The sequence below is a fragment of the Otolemur garnettii genome, unplaced genomic scaffold, assembly GCF_000181295.1.
Source record: "Otolemur garnettii isolate 467f Iridium unplaced genomic scaffold, OtoGar3 scaffold00017, whole genome shotgun sequence".
Lineage (NCBI taxonomy): Eukaryota > Metazoa > Chordata > Mammalia > Primates > Galagidae > Otolemur > Otolemur garnettii.
In genome coordinates this window covers 10,735,757-10,755,531 of record NW_003852412.1, presented here as the reverse complement: position 1 = coordinate 10,755,531, position 19,775 = coordinate 10,735,757, and the positions used below count along the sequence as shown (strand labels likewise).

General features: G+C 43.2%; 1 protein-coding gene across 1 annotated transcript in view; it reads right to left on the bottom strand.

The window, feature by feature from the left end:
- Positions 1 to 19,775, bottom strand: part of IQGAP2 (IQ motif containing GTPase activating protein 2) — a 319,224-nt gene that overhangs the window by 255,158 nt on the left and 44,291 nt on the right. Inside the window, exon 2 of the mRNA XM_012802746.1 lies at positions 13,403 to 13,502. Coding sequence (XP_012658200.1) covers positions 13,403 to 13,502 — 100 coding nt within the window. The remainder of the gene's footprint in view (positions 1 to 13,402; positions 13,503 to 19,775) is intronic.

Genomic DNA, 19,775 nt, shown 5'->3' with positions numbered 1-19,775 from the left:
TGTGATACCAAGGCACTCTACCCAGGGGGACAGCTTGAGGCTCTGTCTCAAAAAAAAAAAAAAAAAAAACAGAAAACATAGTTGGCATTGTGGTGATTGCCTGTCTTCCCAGCTACTTGGGGGGTAGAGGAGGCTGAGGCAGGAGGACTGCTTGAGCCCAGGAGTGTGAGGCTGCTGTGAACTATGATGATGCCACCATGATACTCTAACCTGGGCAACAGTGTCTCAAAAAAAAAATAAAAATGTAGACCCCCCCCAACCCCATTCCCTGGAGATGAATGTATAAGGTCTGGAGTAACCCACAGAAGCCTCCATTCCCACAAACGCCCAGGTGACCCTGACGCAGGTGGAAACTGCATTTGGGAAACCCTGCCCTAAGTCACTCTATCCCAGATGATGTAGCTGCATCAACTCTTGCCCTATAAAATGCCAGAAGCAGAAAAATTGTATTACAAACCAATGTGATGAAAGGGGGTAGGGGGAGAACATTAAGCCAAGCAGGACTGAAAGGGAAGAGTGAAGACATAACTATAAATATTAACTCCGGAATTCCTGTTCTAGCACCTACGTGGACTCGAGCTTTGTCATTTTTCATTTCTGCTGAGAAAACATACCAATGGCTAACGTCTCCACATCATGAATTCTGTTTAACTAAAAGTAACCTTACACAGAATCTACCAAATAAGTTTAATATTAGTTTTTATATGTTTTCATCTCTGAGTTTTCTACTAATACTTTTTCCCATCAACATGATTTAGAGAAACACAAAATTAAAGAGAATCATCAAGCAGTCAAGGGACCTTTATCCTAATCCCAAATCTACCACTAACTACACCACAGACAAGTGATCTGATGAACTTCTGAGCCTCAGTGGGGATTTGACACTGTTAGAAGAAAGTGAAGGTGCTCAGGCTGAGAGGAAAACCGTTCTATATTCTGCAAGCATCCCAAAGACAGAAGACACGAAGAAACCATTCTGTCCTAACCTCCTACAAATGTTCTCCTCTACCAACCCACCCTGGAGTCCCTCTAAGCCTTGAATAATGATACTGTTTTAAGACTTTTAAGCATCACAGCATGAGGCAGCATCTGGTGGGGAGGTTCATACAGGAAGGAAGAGATCTCAGTGGTGTTTGCTATTCATACCTTTTGATGTTTCAACAAAAAGCCAAGTGATCCTTGAAACCAATCCTAATAGTAGCAAAACCAGAAAGACCGAGATGAATGCAGAATTGAGACCCAACCAAGAATAAAAATGCATCAAATCTATCTTGGATGAGAAGAGATTACGATCCACATCACAGAAAAAGTGCAAATTCTTAATAATATTTTTATTTATTTTTTTATTTTTGGAGACAGAGTCTCACTCAATCCCAGGGCGTTAAGTACCAGGGCATCACAGCTTACAGCAACCTTAAACTCTTGAGCTCAGTGATTCTCTTTGCTCAGCCTCCCAAGCAGCTGGGACCACAGGTGCCCGTCACAACCCCTGACTATTTTTAGAGACAGGGTCTCGCTCTTGCTCAGGCTGGTCTCGAACTCATGAGCTCAGGCAATCCACCCACCTCAGCCTCCCAGAGTGCTCAGATTACAGGTATGAGCCACTACACCAGGCTTATTAAAATTTTTGAAAGACAAAGAGAGAGGTAGGGAGGATAGAGAGTAAATATAAGATAAATTCTTCCTAGAACAAACTACTCTAGTCAAAACAGACACAAACTCCATCCAGGTTAGCCAGTTGAGGAGATAATACAAGCCTGCACAAGAGAAAACTCTAATTCAATTCAAGTTGGTGGAGAGAAGGGAGAGAAGAGAGAAGAAAGGGGAGGGAGACTGGTGAGCTCCCACTTAGTTGGCACAGTGTAAAGGTGTACGGCACACCTCCCAGGTGTGGGACACAACTACAACCCGGACATTACCTAACAAATGCAAGCATTGTATCCTAATCCTTGTACCCTCGCATTAATCTGAAATAATAAAGGAAAAAAAGAAACAAGCAACAGAAAAAAATTAGGAGAAAAGAGAACCATAAATAGACAATAGATGGCTACACTGTGCTCATTCCACCAAAACTGAAGAGGTGAGAACTGATCAAGAATAACAGACCTACTCCATACAGAAACCAAACTCCAAGACCACCTTCTGAATTTACAGGGAAGACACAATCAAAACACATTAAGAAATAAAGAAGTGGGATGGCATGTCACAGTTTTAAAGCGCAGAGGCTTTGAAGTCAGCAGACCTGGCCTGTGATACTGTTTCTGTCACTCGCTAGCTGTGACACTGAACAAATCCTAAGTTTTCAGGACTTGGTTTCTCTACCTGTGAAACAGGGAGTCTGCTCCTTTCCCTGGGGTTGCCTGTGAGAATTGAGACCATGTTGGCTGAGTGGTCAGGGCGTCGTGCCTGGTGAGTAGACACCCGTGATAACCCTTCTTAGTAAAGTGTATTTGAGACCATGGAAAATTCCAAACCTCTCCCAGGTTTCTAACTTTGAAAAGCCTGAGAAACAAATATACTCTTTGGGATCAAATATCAATTGCACAACTCTGTCTTTGGCTGGAAATGACTAATGTCGATTATTTGTACTTAAAAACATCATCTGTCAAAACATAGCTCATTGGCCCTGCCCAACATACACCTAAGACTAGAACTATGTGAAACCAAAAACCAAAAGCTCTCCTAAAAACAGCTCCCAAGCCCAAGCTTGGTTGATAGAAACCACAAAATGTGTCCTGCTGAGTCAGATAAGCAATAATGCCCTGAGCATCTGACCCCCCAAACCCAGCCCCCTTCCAAATCCCACAGCTTCCTCCTTTCTATTCTTAATAATTGTCCTTTCCACTCTAGCTCCACAGCACAGTCCCCTGGTCACTGCCCAGCTGGACTTCAGCACCAGCACCTCCCCCAAGGGCCCAGCCACAGGTACTGCACTTGGGCAGGCAGGGCTGGCTGCATTGTGTCTCTTCTCGTGTCACGGAGACAGCCTGTTAAAACCACATCTCGCCCTCTGCCAGCTACCCTGGACAAGCTCATTCTTACTGCAGCTTACTCTGTTCCCCTATTACTAGGATATGTCAAGCCCTCGCCTGAATAAAGGGTCCAGGCCTCACTGCCACATGGTTCCTGAGGCAAGCTGGTTGGAAGTGGCCACGGCTCAGAAGCTGGCACTCCCCAAACCCAGGAGCCAGACACCCAAGGGGTCCCTGCTCTCAGCTCACTGCTCCCTGGCCCTGCCTGCCCCTGTGTGGAGCAACCCTGTACTTCATCTTGCTCCCCTTACACAGTGGAGGCAAGGTCAGAGACGGGGAGAGAACAAGGGGGAGAATAGAAACATGAAAGCCACATTTTGAAGATGCAAGTAAGAATTTCTTAAAATTTCATTAATTTTTTTTTGAGACATTGTCTTACTCCGTTGCCCTGGATAGAATGCAGTGGCATCACAGCTCACAGCAACCTCAAACTCTTTAGGCTTAAGTAATCCTCTTGCCTCAGCCTCCCGAGTAGCTAGAGGCACCTGCCACAACACCCAGCTTGTTTCTCTATTTTTAGTAGAGATGGGTCTTACTCTTGGTCAGGCTGGTCTTAAACTCCTGAACTCAGGTAATCCACCTGCCTCAGCCTCCCAGAGTGCTAGGATTACAGGTGTGACCCACCGTACCAGGCCCCATTAATATTTTATACAGAGCAACAACAGGTCACTTCAGGGCTTGATTACCAAGAAAGATATTTCTTTTGAAATTTCAAGTTTTTATTAGCATTGCTTACAAGCACATCCTTGGGCAGCTCCTTAGGCATAAAGACAGTGAGGTCAAAGCATGGGAGGAAATCCAGTTCATTCTCTAACGTATTCCCCGGTCGTAAGATTTTTTTTTTAACTAACCGCAAATAATTAAGCAAACCCACACTCAAGGTTCTCACTTGCTTACACATTTGAAGTATTTGTCCTCTCTAACCTGATTCTCTCACTGCTAGGCGAGGCCAGGGCTTAAGACTCAATTTAATCAACAAGGTGTCCTTTTGGTGTCCGAGTTGTAAACATTAACAGAAAAGGAATCACACCCGTGTTTTGTTTTTTTTCCAGGGCACATACAAAACTGCCCCAGACTCTCCAATACAGAGAACAGCTTGACTCACATAAAAAGCTCTTTGAAGATAATATTTCTAAACAAGCCCATCACCAAGGGAAGGCTTTTTTTGCTTTGTTTATTTTGATAGGTAGGACAGACAAAGTAAGCACAGCAAAAGATGTGTATGCATTTTCTCCTTCCTTAAAAAAGGAATATGATATTACAGGAACTTTCCTTGGGAGACACAATAGGAGCCCCATTCATAACTATGTGCTCAACTGCATTTCACAAACTCCGCCTCCCTTTCTTGCCAAGATTCTCTCTCCCATTCTCTGACCTTCATAATACAGGAACTGGTTGGATTTAGTTCCTTGACCCAGAGTTTTCCCAAAAAGAACTTTTCGTGTTAAGTTTTTGCACAGTTGGCCTAAAAAAAAAGGAACTGAATTTCTTAAAATAGATTCATTTACATTATTTGATTATTTTATACAGATTAATATAATCTATAATATGTCTATTCAGCCATACTAATTCTTTCCAAAAAGTTACTCCTTTAATTGAAACAGTGGGATTTCCGGCATCAGAGGGAATCGCTCAAAGCCCCTGTGAGCAGACTTGTCTGCACAGTCTCAAGTCAGCAAAATTCCCACAGCAAAGAAGTGTTGTATAAAGTTAGCTTTCAGGGCCGACCAGAAAACAAAACTTTAAAGCCCATGTAGTATGATTTATGATAAGAGGAATGAAAGACTTAGTTTATATTAGATCACAGATCACAATTCAAAAAAAAAAAAAAAACAAACAAACAAAACAAAAGCAAGGTAGAAATAATCTTAGCACTGTAATCATTCAGACCAAGACACCATTCAATTCCTGCCTGGGTTTCTGACAGCAACAAAAAGGAGTTTCCCCTTCAAATACCCTTTATGGGGTCAATTTTATTTATTTGTTTGTTTGTTGTTGTTGCAGTTTGGCTGGAGCTGGGTTCGAACCCACCACCCTCACTTCGTGGGGCTGGCGCCCTACTCACTGAGCCACAGGCACTGCCCTTTGGGGTCAATTTTAAAAGGATACAGACACACCCTGTGGAAGGCAGCTTCAAAGGTGGCTCCCAGGAAGCCCCACCCTTTGAATTCATACTGTGAAATTCCCTCCCCTTGAACATGGCCTAGATTTAGTAACAGGGTTTCTAATGGACAGGAAATTACAAAAATGAGGGACGTCACTGCTGAGAAGGGGTTACCCGAAGACTCCTTCTCTGACTTGCTCTCTCTGACGGAAGCAGTGACCCTGTTATGAGCTGCCCTACGGAGAGGTCCCAGAGACAAGCAGCTAAGGGAAGATTCTGGCCAACCACAGCAAGGAGCTGAGGTCCTTAGGCTCAAGACCCACCAGGAACCAAATCCTGCCACAGTGCTGTGGGAGCTTGGAGGGACATGCAGCTCTGGGAGGGACCAAAGCCAAAGGACCCAGTTAGGTGATGCCAGATTCCTGACACTCAGAAATCTTTGTGTTAAGCTGCTAAAGTCTAAAATACTTTGTTATACAATCATAGTAAACTAATACATATCCTAGATATCCTTTGCCTCCCAATATAATGATAACTAGCTCTCCATGACATCATTTGAACCATTCAACCTGTAGGGTAAAAAGCCACTTTGTAAAGCAATTACTTCCTTTATTGGTCCTAAAAATGTGCCTTTTTTTTTCATTTTTCCATCATTCCCATTGATATTAATCTTTGAGACTTAATTAAGAAATCTCTATGTATAGACCTCATAATTTATTATAAAGTTTGAGCAATAATTTCAGGCTTAAGTCATCCTAATTCACAGACTACCTCTTTTTCTCTTCATTCATTCATTCATTGAACAAGACTCCATACTCTTCTCTGGATATTTTGTAGTTCACTACAGTATCGTGGCTTATTAAGTTGTATAGAATTCTCACCTTTGGTTGCCTATGTCTGGAGGAACTTGCCCCATGTAACTGCAATACAGAATTTTCCATTAAATAAAAGATTAGATTTTACCTTTAGGCTAGCATTCTAGTATAACCATCTACAATCCTGTCTACCACAAACCTAATTTGTATCCTAGTTATTAACTCCAACAGAAAACAGCACATAATCAATCTTCATTTGTAACAAATGATACCAATTCAACACTGGGCATCAAGTTACTTATTCAAGCATGTAACAGATACAATGTCAAGAGACCTTCTAATAGCTGAATTTGACTTGGATGAGGAAGTCAGCAAATGACTCCATTAAAAAGTGAGCTATAGGCTCGGCGCCTGTGGCTCAAGCGGCTAAGGTGCCAGCCACATACACCTAAGGTGGCGGGTTTGAATCCCCAGCCCGGGCCCACCAAACAACAATGATGGCTGCAACCAAAAAATGGCCAGGCGTTGCGGCGGGCGCCTGTGGTCCCAGCTACTTGGGAGGCTGAGGCAGGAGACTCGCTTGAGCCCAAGAGTTGGAGGTTGCTGTGAGCGTGATGCCATGGCACTCTACCCAGGGGGATAGCTTGAGGCTCCGTCTCAAAAAAAAAAGTGAGCTATAATCTGAAGAAATAAGTTGACTAGGTAAAGAGGGAAAGAAAAAGGAATGGCACATGCACAGGTCGTGTGTGGGAAGGAACACAGGACTGAAAAGGGGTCGGTGTGGCTGAAACATAGAGCACTAGGGCACAGGGAGAAGCTGGGAAGGCTGCAGAACTGAACCATGCAGAGCCTGCAAGATCCTACAAAGTTGTTTGGTCTTTACCCTAAGACCCGCTAGAAGGTTTTAAGCAGAGGATTGGCCACAACAAATCAGAGTTTTGAAAACATTCATCTGACAATAACACATATAAAGGATTGAAGGAGGCCAGAAATGAGTGGAGAAAGCGATGAAAAACCACCATACTAGTCTAGCAAGAGACGTGGGAAGACTTCAGTGGGTGAGTGGTGGTGGGATCGAGGGTGAGCAGATAAGAGACGTTTAAATGAATGATGGCTGGATACAGGGAGACACAGAGAGAGGTTAACAGAGCAAACATAAGGGAAGAAAAAGAATTTTAAACCCGCATAAAAACTTTATGGTGACCTTTCCCGAGCATGGCAATCTCGGTTACTCAATTACCCTCTCACACAGCACCCCTCCTCTGCTTGTTTACACACAAGAGAATACATATCTGTAACACAAACACGTGCAGACTTCACACATCTTCAGCGTACTTTCTGTGTGCACTGTATCTGCTAACTACCAATTAATCTTATTTAACAGCTTCACAAGGACCTCTCCCAAGCCAGTCGGAGTAAAGAAAATTTTCTTTCACAACAGCTTTATTGAGATACAATTTATGTATCATATAATTCACCCTTTTAAAGAGTGGACAATTCAATGGGTTTTTAGTACTCACAGGGTTGTGCACCACTACAGCAATCACTTTTAGAACACCTTTATCAGCCCCAGAAGAAATGCCACGCCCATTAGCAGTCAAGTGCGCCATTGCTCCTCTCCCCTGGGCCCTGGCAACCCCTCCTCTACTTTGTCTCTTACGGATTTGCCTGTATATCTCATGGAATACGTGGCCCTCCCTGTCTGGCTTCTTTCACTCAGCAAACATTTTCAAGGTTTATCCATGGGTGGGACATAGCAGCACTTCATTCTTTCTTTGGTAGCTAAAAAAATATTTTGTTGTTTGCATGTACACATATCACATTTTCTTCATCACTCATCCATGGACAGACACTTGGGCTGTTTCCACTTTTCGCCATTATGAATAATGCTTCATTTGTGTATGAGTTTTCCAATTTTCATTAAGTATGCACCTGAGGGTGGAATTGCTGGGTCATATGGTAACTCTATGTTTCATGTTTTAAAGAGCTGCCAAACTATTTTCTAAAGCAGCTGTACTATTTTCAATCTGAACAACAACATAGGAGAGATCTAATTTCTCTACATCTTCACCAGCATTTGTTATCGTCCATCTGAAAAAAAAAAAAAAAGACAGGGTGTCCCTCTGCCACCTAGGCTGGAGTGCAATGGCACGACCACAGCTCACTGTAACCTCCAACTCTGGGGCTCAGGCAATCTTCTTGCCTCAACAGCTAGAACTACAGGCACACACCACCATGCTTGGTTAATTTTCTGTTGTTGTTTTGTAGAGACTGGGTATTGGTCGCTATGTCGCTACGTTGCCAAGGCTAGTCTCAAACTCACAGCCTCAAGTGATCTTCCTGCCTTGGCCTCCTAAAGTGACTATAAATGTCTACTTCTAAACTCTCAATTATATTCCACCGAGCTCTATACATTCTTATGCCTTACCAAATTGTGTTTGTGCCACCGAAACTCAAATGTTAAGAACTGATCAAGAATGAAAGCCATACTAGAACATAAAAGATGTGAAAATAAAAACAAAAAACTATGTCCCAAGCCCAGTCTTGCCTGACAGAGATCACAATGTGTCCTACTGAGTCAGATAAGCAACAGCACCATGAGCTCACTTCCAGCAAGCTCAGCCCTTGTCCTGGTCCCCAAACCCAATCCCTTGCCAAATCCTGTGGCTTCCTCCTTCACTCCTTAGTAACTGCCCTTCCACTCCACCTCCACAGTGTCCTCCACAGAGCCTCAAGCTGTCCCCCTGGGTAGCGTACTGTGGCATCACAGCTCACAGCAACCTCCAGCTCCTGGGCTCAAGTGATTCTCCTGCCTCTGCCTCCCAAGTAGCTGGGACTACAGGCACCCACCACAATGCCCCACTATTTTTTGGTTGCAGTCGTCATTGTTTGGTGGGCCTGGGTTGGATTTGAACCCGCCAGCTCAGGTGTATGTGGCTGGCACCTTAGCCACTTGAGTCACAGGCGCTGAGCCTGGGAAATAAATTTTGAAGAGCTTTGTACTTCTTTGACTATTCTGCATCCCTTGCATTTTCCATATAAATTTTAGAATCAGCTTGTCAAATTCTGCATTTATAAAAAAAGGCAGATGAAATTTTGTTAGGGACTACATTGAATCTAGTATCAACTAGAGAAGTTGAGGAGGTGTTGTTTTCTTGTAATTGTCCTTCAGTCTAAGGACAAGTAATGTCTTTCCAGTTATTTAAGAGTTTTTTAAATTTTCAGTGTTTTCTAGTTTTCAGTGTCTAAAGTCTTATACATTTGTTAATTTTATTCCTAAGGATTTTACTGTTTTTGATGCTATTATAAATTGAATCATCTTCTTAATTTTCAGATTCCTCATTGCTAGTGTAGAAAAATACAATTTTTACACATTCCTCTGGTATCCTACAAACATAATGAACTCACTTCTAGTTCTGCTTTTTAGTGGATTCCTGTGGATTTTCTATAAACCAGATGATATAATTTAGAAATCATTTCACTTCTTCCTTTTATTTCTTTTTCTTGCCTACCTGCCCTGGCTAGGACCTCTAGTACAATGTTGAATAAGAAAAAATCTCCTTATCATCTTACTGATTTTAGGAAGAAAGCAGTCTGTCACCACTAAGTCAGGGTTAGGATTAGGGTCAGGGTTAGTTGTAGAGTTTCCATATATGTCCCTTGCCTTTATCAGGTTGAAATTCCCTCCTATTCCTAGTCTGTTGAACATTTTTATAACTACAAAGGGGGTTGGAGTTTATCAAATGCTTCTCCTGCATCTACTGAGATGATCATATGTCTTTTGTCCTTTTTTCCATAACATACTCCATTACAGTGATTGATTTTCATGTGTTAAACCAAGCTTGCATTCCTCAGATAAGTCCCACTTTGTGGTGTATAATCCATTTTATATGCGGTAGTATGTATCAGTATTTCATGTTTTAGAGCTAAAAAAACATGGATATAAACATGCCACATTGCTGGATTCAATTTGCTTGCATTTCATTGAGGATTTTTGGATTTGTACGCATGAGATGTTGGTCTTTAGTTTTCTTGGGATGTCTTGGTCTGGTTTTAGTATTACGATAATACCAGCCTCAAAAGAAAATGTGTTGGGAAATGTTTTCTCTTCTAGTATTTCTTTGGAAGAGTTTGTCAAGGATTGCTGTTAATTCTTCTTTAAGCATTTGGCAGAATTCTACTGTGAAGTCATCTGAGCTTGCTGGAAGTATTTTGACTACTAACTCAATCTTTTCACTTGCACTAAGACTATTCCGATTTTTTTAATATCTTCTTGAGTCAGTTTTATTTGTGTCTTTGTAGGAATTTGTGTATTTCACTGAGGTTTTTATTGGCATACAACTGTTTATAGACTTTATAACCCTTTTTATTTTTGTAAGGCTGGTAGTGATGCTCCCTCTAAATGAATGAAGCAGCTGTTAAATGGCCTGATATTATAGAATCTTGAAATTAATAAGACCCAAATTAAAGATATACTTGAAAATTAGAATTCTGAGTTTTTGAAAATTCTAAGTTGCAGGATATACAAGATAGATATATTCTAACTATGACCTCTGGAAGGAAAAAGGTGCAAAGATAGACTCGATACTTTTCTAATTAAAATTCAAAGTCACTTCAACTGAAATCAGTTTCAGGATGAACACACACATTGCAAGCGTACCATTTAGTAGAAAATCAATACCTTAAACCAACTACATTCACATGAACATACATATATGTTATAATAAACCCCAAAAAAACAAATTCCTAAGGAGGCAATACTATAAAAGAATCGTGCAATAAATCCTCTCAAATCAATCTTCTGAACAGAGACAAATATAGTCTACATATTAATAATAGACTAATCAGACTCATAATAGACTAATAAAGTCCATAGTAATCAAAATACTTCCAGCAGGCTCAGCCCTCATATGTTTCTTGAGTCCAGAACCATGAGTTTTCTGTGTACTATGCTTTCTTAAATATTAGCACACCTGCATATCTAACAGCAGCCATGTAAATCCTCATAGACTCCATGACCAAAAATCAACTTCCTTGAAAGTTCTTTATTGTTTTATCTTTCATAAGAGTTGTAAATATATTATTACATGTGATCTCTTGTAAATTTGTGAAAAGCCATCTTACAAGAAAAACTGTACGTTTTCATACTCTATTCTTGTAATGAAACTACTCAGAAAGAAGATTTTTTCAAAGGACTTAGGGTAATTGTTATGCTGACTTTCTGAAACAAAATTCAACTACAGATTTTCAAATTACACATACGAAAGATGACAAGCTTTCAAGGCACAGTCATACCACTTTGATATATTGGGAGGAAAACTATGCTTACCTTACCACCATATACTGACTGGCACCATCTTTTACAGAATACTTCCACCTTCTCTAATTTTTTTTAGTCCATAAAGTAAGGCAGATGGTATCATCTTTATCATCCCATTTACAGAGGAGAGAAACCAAATGAAACTTCCTACTAGTGAAAAGTCTGTGCAAGGTCACACAGCTTGTAAGTGGTAGAGCAGGGACCAGCTGGGGTTTACCCAACACAATCCCAATCACATACCTTTTTCGTTTACAGGAGCCCTTTCCCACTTACAAAAAATGAGAGCAAAAACTTAGAATGCAACATGTGTCAGCAGAAAAAGGAAATTTCCACTAACTCTCCTTAAACTTTTTCATTGAAAGCACATTTCTTTTGAATGTCTATGAATCACTCTCATCTTTATAAGCAACAACTTGACTAAAAGCATGTTTTGTTTTGGGTTTTTTTTGCAGTTTTTGGCCAGGGCTGGGTTTGAACCCGCCACCTCCAGCATATGGGGCTGGCGCCCTACCCCTTTGAGCCACAGGTGCTGCCCTAAAAGCATGTTTTTAATTATTTATTTCTTTTTTGTATGGGTTTTCATGGACTTTTAAAAATTTTTTTATTAAATCATAGCTGTGTACATTAATGCAATTATGGAGTACAATGTGCTAGTTTTTTAGCATCCTGCAACCTACCTATAGGCTTCCCAGACATGTAAACAACCCTGAAAACTTGACTTTAGAATGAAAGCTACATGACTCTTAAACTATAAACCCTGAGAAACCCCCTTTAAGGGTTTTGATGCCAAATTAGGGCTTATGTCACTGAATATTCTTCTACAAAATACTGATTGAAGGGGTGGCACCGGTGGCTCAGTGGGTAGGGTGCTGGCCCCATATACCAAGGGTGGCGGGTTCAAACCCAGCCCCAGCCAAACTGCAACAAAAAACTAGCCAGGCATTTTAGCGGGTGCCTGTAGTACCAGCTAGTTGGGAGACTGAGGCAAGAGAATCGTCTAAGCCCAGGAGTTGGAGGTTGCTGTGAGCTGTGTGATGCCACAGACTCTACCCAGGGCGATAACGTGAGACTCTATCTCTAAAAAAAAAAAAAAAAAATACTGATTAAAAACATCATTCTAGCTTTATCAGTGATCAGAGATAATTTACACCAATGACCACTTGACTGTTTATTTTCTACACAGATAAGAGAGATGGAACATCTGTCCACAGAACCATACTGGTGCTCAGTCACAGCACAAAGCATTAAATCAAACTCACTCATGATACCTGAACACCGTAGTATTCACCTCGCAAAGGACAAAGTTCTCTTCAGTCCTCTCATAAAGGAAGTGTCTGTACTTAGGACTCCTTATCTTCACTTTCTCCTTGGAGAAGCCAGTATTTACTTAATCTAAAAAGTCTGAAAGAGTCCATGTGACTTCAGAGACAGCATTCCTACATGGACCCACACCCCTGGGTTGAAGAGAATTACTGTCATAAACCCACCTCCTGCTCAGTGACCGATGGACTTCAGTCCGATCTGCTATTGTCCTGCTGGGCTTTTATAACGATGGGTGAGGACTGGGTAAAAGATCTGAATACTTCTCTCCCCGAGGAAGCTCTGGGGAGAAAGGCAGCTGGCTGAAAGTCATTGCTGCTACTCCACCATCTAAGCCAGTGAGAGGAAGAATGAGAAATAAACTGCGCTGTGCCCAGTGATTTCCTGGGAGGCTCTGAGGAAAGGGAAGAAGAGTTGCCATCCCAGTGCCCAGACCTTTGCTGTGTTAACAACTTTTTCTCAATTCTGTCCGACCATTTGCAAAAAAACAGGATCTTCTCCCATCAGCCTGCTACCAACAAGACTCAAATGAATTTCTAGATGTACGTGGCACGTGCAGGGCTGAGTGTGGTGTGCAACTGGCTGTGGCTGAAGAGTGGAACGTGGCGTGGAGGGGTCACCCCTGGCCCGCCGGCCTCCAAACTTAAATCACTGATTGTAAGCAAGGGTCTCTCCCCGACCATACCCCGCTCTGACAACTCTTTAGAACTGCAGGTGCATTCAGGTATCTTGTGGACATCAAATCCCACAACTTCATCCCAAAGCTTCATTCCAAGAGAAGGTGCACAAAGAGAATAAGTCTGCATCTTACCTTTTGGCTTCTTCTAAGTGGCACAAATATTCATAAGCGATGTTCTGCCGCCTCCTCTCATCCATCTCCTCTGCAGACAGCCTTTCATCGTCCACGATAGCTAGAAATAGAGGATAACGACACATGACTTCTAAAGGCAGTCTTCATCATCTAAACACCTGAGACAGTCAACTAGAAAAAAACTCATACAAAGCTCAGCGTTGAAAGTTCAAAGACTGACATACTTTTGAAACATCAAGCATAGACAAAGATTTGTCTTTGGATTCAACAATACTATGTCAATTCTAACAAAAAAGTAATACTGAACGATGAGATGAAATTATCAATAGAATGGCTCGGCGCCTATAGCTCAACCGGCTAAGGTGCCAGCCACGTACACCTAAGGTGGCGGGTTCGAATTCCCAGCCCGGACCCGCCAAACAACAATGATGGCTGCAACCAAAAAATAGCCGGGCGTTGTGGCGGGCACCTATGGTCCCAGCTACTTGGGAGGCGGAGGCAGGAGACTCGCTTGAGCCCAGGAGTTGGAGGTTGCTGTGAGCTGTAATGCCATGGCACTCTGCCCAGGGGGACAGCTTGAGGCTCTGTCTCAAAAAAAAAAAAAAAAGAAATTATCAATAGAATAAGAATAGCAATTGAATTTCATGGGCATGGTGCCATAGGGTCTGGACAGCCTCAACTCCATTAGAGCATTTTCTAATAATTAGCAATAACTTCAGTCTACCAGACTGCAGAAGTGGTCTAGTGGCTAGACCTGACGGCAATGCCACCAAGTAGCATCCCATAAATGCTGGTATTACACAAAACATGTACAAGTACTCATCACCATTTCCCAGTCCTTGAGGGAATTAAGGCTTTTCATGCAACCCCACAGACCCATCAATCCTATTTTAGGGATGCCAAAGTTCTAAAAAATTTCTCCTTTACCATATCTTAGCCTTTATAATGCTACGCTTTCTGACCGACAGGTATCCAAAAGGAAAAAGCAATAAAGACAGAAAGTGCTCAGTTTGAACCCACACTCTCTATTTCAAATCAAGCCTACTTTAGCCGCTTTAAGACTCCAGCCTTGCTCTTCTGTAGAGAACACTGTCTCACCATTTCCTGACTGCACTTCCTCTGCCCGCAGCCTCAACAGCGTCCAGGCAACCACAGTAACTGTCATATCAGCCAACTCTTTATTAGTTACATGACAAAGCTCCTTTCTCATTAAAAAAAAAAAAAGAGACTCCCTTTCCCTCATTAATCCTCATGGCTTTAATCTTGACAGCCATGAAACTAACTACTCATCTAATAAAGACAATATGTGTGTGTGTGTGTGTGTGTGTGTGTACACCCGTGCATGTAACAGGGACGTGGCCACGCAGACAGCACTGTCAGTGTTTGCTTTTTGGTTTCCAAGCTGCCAGCGCTAGTCAGTCATCTCATAAATGGGACTGTTGGTCACAAGCACAAGAAATAAGGATGTGAAGGTCACCGGTCCACCTCTAAAGAAAGCCGTGCTAATCCCGTACCCTACTGAGGAGCCAAAAACCTGCATTACGGTGGCAGGCAAAAGGAATTAAGGCCACATCTTGAATTCTTACTGAAGCAAGTACAATGCTAACTACTTAAGATCTAAAAGGAACATGAGCCCTCAACTCTAAAGAGAAGGGAGATGAAACTCACATCAATATAAAATATGGCAAACTACACTAAGCACAGGAACACACACGAGATGCTTGTTTATCATGCACTTTGCAACCTCTCATCTCAGCCTCATGACTCTCTCTGAGGTGGGTAATTTTCTTTGGAGACAGTCTCATTTTGTCACCCTCAGTAGAATGCCATGGCGTCATAGCTCACAGCAACCTCAAACTCTTGGGCTTAAGCCATTCTCTTGCCTCAGCCGCCTCAGCCTCCCAGAGTGCTAGGATTACAGGCGGGAGCCACCCTGCCCGGCCCTTGAGGTGGGTTAATTCACCCCACAAAAAGGCTGAGAGGTCATTCGCCTGAGGGAAGAACAGAAACATTAGGGTCAAAATTATTTGGAGAAAACATGAGAAGTGTGGAAAAACTTTGGGCAATGTCTCTGTTTATGGATGAGGAAGAAATGGAACCAGCAGATGAGGAGGAGGAAGAAGAGAAGTGAGAGATGGAGGAATACCAGGACGGGGCCATCTATAAAAAAGTGGTTCCTGAAGGGCTGAGTTCCTGCCCATTTCCCTGTGCTCCCACCTCCCCATTTTTGATTGTGGCTCCATTCCTTAAACAGGGAGACCTCACCCTGACTGATGATACCAAGAGAGGTCAACAAAGATTGGTATTTGTCAAAAGTATCTATCATTTTTATTTTTTTGAGACAGAGCCTCAAGCTGTCACCCTGGATAGAGTGCTGTGGCATCACAGCTCACAGCAACCTCCAACTCCTGGGCTCAAGTGAGTCTCTTGCCTCCGCCTCCCAAGTAGCTGGGACTACAGGCACTCACCACAAGGCCCGGCTATTTTTTGGTTGCAGCCATCATATTGTTGTTTGGTGGGCCTGGGCTGGATTTGAACCCGCCAGCTCAGGTGTATGTGGCTGGCGCCTTAGCTGCTTGAGCCACAAGTGCCAAGTCAAAAGTGTCCTTTTTTTTTTTTTTAAATAAACTCAATCCAATCTGAACTGCAAAAGAGCTCTCATGTTTCAGAAAAGCACAGACAATCTCAAGCAATCTTGCTCTGCACGTCACTGAGAGAGTCCATGACTTCCCCATCTGTCCCCCGAGACCTTGTGACAGGTCTGCTGACTCACCCAGCACTCTCCACCAACCATCCTCCGCCCACCCCACCCACCCCCACCAGCACTAGAAGCATCTTCCTAACACAGGGTCCTACCGATGTCATTCCCATTCTCAAAACCTCTAATGTCTCCCCATTTCCTACAAAACAGAGTGCTAGAACACTGTGCCTCCTGCCCTGCCCGACACCTGCACTGCAGACACCAGGCAGCGTGCCCCAGGACCACACCGCTCCCTCGGACACTCGGTGCCTCTGCTCCCCACTTCTGTCTGGAAAGCCATTCTCCCACCTTCTACGTTTGAGGCCTTTGACATCTTTGAGCAAACTTCCATGGATCCCTGGGTCTGGGTCTGAATCTATCCATTCCCCTCAGCCTTCAAGTTCCCTACAACACTCATCAGGAAAACCCCTCTGGGTTTGGTAAGTTCCCACCTAAGGGGAACAAGATAGAAGCACAGGGCACACTACTGGGTGAGGGGCTCAGCTTCGACTTTGTCTTCAGCTTACAAACACAAACAATGTAACCTGATCACATGTGCCCTCCTATTAACCCAAAATAAAAATAAAACCCCCCTTCCATAAAGCAGTCTGCTTCCCTCTCCAAATTGGGGGTTTGGACAGAGTGGTTTTCACACCTCCCGTCTGCCAGGGCTCCCTGCACACAGGTTGCATTCAACATGCAGAAGGACCTTCAAGGGAATCCTGGGAGTTCAACATTACCTCAAAATGAAGAAACTCTGAGAATCAGGATTTTCTTGTCTGTGTTACCTTAGGAGACCTGGCACACCCGCAGCCTGTCACCTAACCTTCATCTCCACTGTTCTGAACAGCTTACCCCCAAGATGCCCCCATGATTTCGTTTCTCATTTTAATTTCAGTTTAAAGACTGGTTCGCAGGATATTTCATTTTATGTACTTTCAGAACACACTAAAGCTTGAAACCAAAATAAAACTCTTGGTGGGAGCCCACAGGCTCATTGTGCCACCCCCACCCCCCCATAAAGGTGGACACTGGGGTCCCACTCAGAAGGTGGTGCTCTTCCTGGTGTCCTTCTGGCTACCGTACCCTTCCAGCCTCAGAAGACCACACTGGGGAAGAGGCAGAGGTGGGGGACGGGGCAGAGGCTGGGGAGGGGACAGTGACTGGCGAGGGGGGAGAGCTCCTCAGCACCTGGCCCCTTGGTCTCTGCCCCCAAATGTAGCCAGAAACCATCCAGAACTCTACCAGCCCAAGGGAGTCACTGAGAAGCTCCCTAACTCTGCTGTTACCCTGCCCAAATAAAAGGTTTTACTTAAAGTGTGAATTAAAACACTGTACTCACAAAGTTGTAAATTACAGTTGCAACATATTGACCTGGGCTAATGAGATCCTATCTATCTTCAAGGCTCAATCCAAGGACCCTCCTCTTCCTAAAGTCTTCCTGATGTTTCCACCTCAAAACTCCCTCTCTCTCCTAGCAGCTCCTACACTGCCATGGCTAACAGCAAACTTCTAGAGACATGTGTCCTGATGGTGCCCAGCACACTCCCCTGTACAGACTGTTTGTTTCATTAAAGTATTTGAACAGCTTGGGTGCAGTGGCTCACACCTGTAATCCTAGCACTCTGGGAGGCTGAGGCAGGTGGATTGCTTGAGCTTAGGAGTTTGAGACCAGCCTGAATAAGTGTGAGACGCCATCTCTATTAAAAAGCCATCTCTATTAAAAACTAGCCGGGCATTGTGGTGAGTGCCTATTGTCCCAGCTAATCAGGAAGCTGAGACAAGAGGAACACTTGGGCTCAGGAGTTTGAGGTTGCTGTGAGCTATGACACCATGGCACTCTACCAATGGTAAGAGAGACTGTCTCAAAAAATAAATAAATAAAATATTTAACCAAATAAAATCTCTTATCAGAAAAGGCTAGTAAAAGGACTCTAAAATATCTATGTGGGGTCATTTTATTTGTAATTTTATTTCTCTATGTGGGGTCATTTCATTGATTACACTAAATAAAATAATAGTGTGGTTATTAATGGAATGAATATTGTACCAGTTTCACAGACTTCACTCAACTAATGTTCAAGTCCTAGGTTTTTTTTTTGTGCCAGGCATGAGTCGCAGCACCAGGGGGAGGACAGAGAACAAAATGAACATAAAATATTTGCCCTTATGGGGCTTCCTCATATACGTCCCTTCTGCCTTTCCACACCCCTGGCCCAAACACCTCAGGCTCACCTTCCTTTGATCAGTGGTAGAAAACACCTTCCATGACCTACTGTCAAAGGATAAGTCAAGGTCAGGAGCGTGAGAAAGTCTTAGTAGCAAAAGCAGATCCTTCTGGGCCACAGAGGCTGCCTGCAAATAATTTTGCATTACTCAATATTTACTAAGTAGTGACTTCCGATAAGAACCACAGACATGGATAATTACCCGGGCATTTAAAGATCCATTATGGAGCTAATAATTCATTGAAGACCTGGTCTTACTGCCTATAAAGCATTTTTCCATGTTATTGTGTAGTTCCCAATCACCCTGGGAGATAAGCATTATCTCTTTCTCACAAATGAGGAAACCAAAGTCAAGCCAGGTAAAGGGACTGCCCATGGTTATTTGCTGGGTCAAAGGCAGAACCAGGGCTGGACCAAGGTCTTCCAGTGTCATAGTCCTTATTCTTTGCCCAGTGCCTCTTGCTGCTAAATCTAAGTGAACCTGGGAAGGTACTTTTCACTGCCGAACCCAAGAAGCAGGTCATTTAAGTGGCGTCAAAGTTCCTTTCAAAGTAACTTAACTGTGACCTCCACTAAAGTTCTTTATTTGCTGCCTTGAAACCTCATATACATGAAGACATTGTAAAGAACACAGCTTTCTGATGTATTAGGAACTCACAAAATGCCATTTGTAGCTTCAGGTGATGCTGGCTAGCAGATGTCTATGGGAATGAATGACAGGGCTTATTGAGAGGTTTAAGTGAGTTGGCAGAAGTTTTGAAATATAAATCAGAGATGGTGGAAACCTTAAGGAGCCCACTTCCCAAAATAACACCCACAAAAATGTAACAACGTAACCATAGCCCAGGAGCTACGCCTTCAATGAGGAGTGCACATGGTTGCTGTTTAATTTCTTCCACTTGCTACCTACTCCCTTCACATGCAGAAACACCAAGGCCACTGTATCCTTTGTATTAAAATTTGTTCAACAAATATTTGAGTGGCTGCTTGGTGCCAATCTGTTCTAGGAACTGAACACTAAGTGACAAGTATGACTCACAAGGTCTCTCATGACAGTTTTATTACATTTACAGGATCCAAAGTTCGGCAGAATTACAAGATGCTTAGATTAGGGGGGTGGGGGGGTACACTGAAGGAGGGTGGGTGCGAGTCACAAAATCAGAGCTGGGAATCTGCTCTATAGGATGATATTATTTAGGGTGTGTCTCTTTAAGGAAAAGTCTTCCTAAGACTAGGAATATGGGCTCGGCGCCTGTGGCTCAACCGGCTAGGGCGCCAGCCACGTACACCCAGGGTGGCAGGTTCGAATCCCCGGCCCGGACCCGCCAAACAACAATGACGGCTGCAACCAAAAAATGGCCGGGCGCTGTGGCGGGTGCCTGTGGTCCCAGCTACTTGGGAGGCA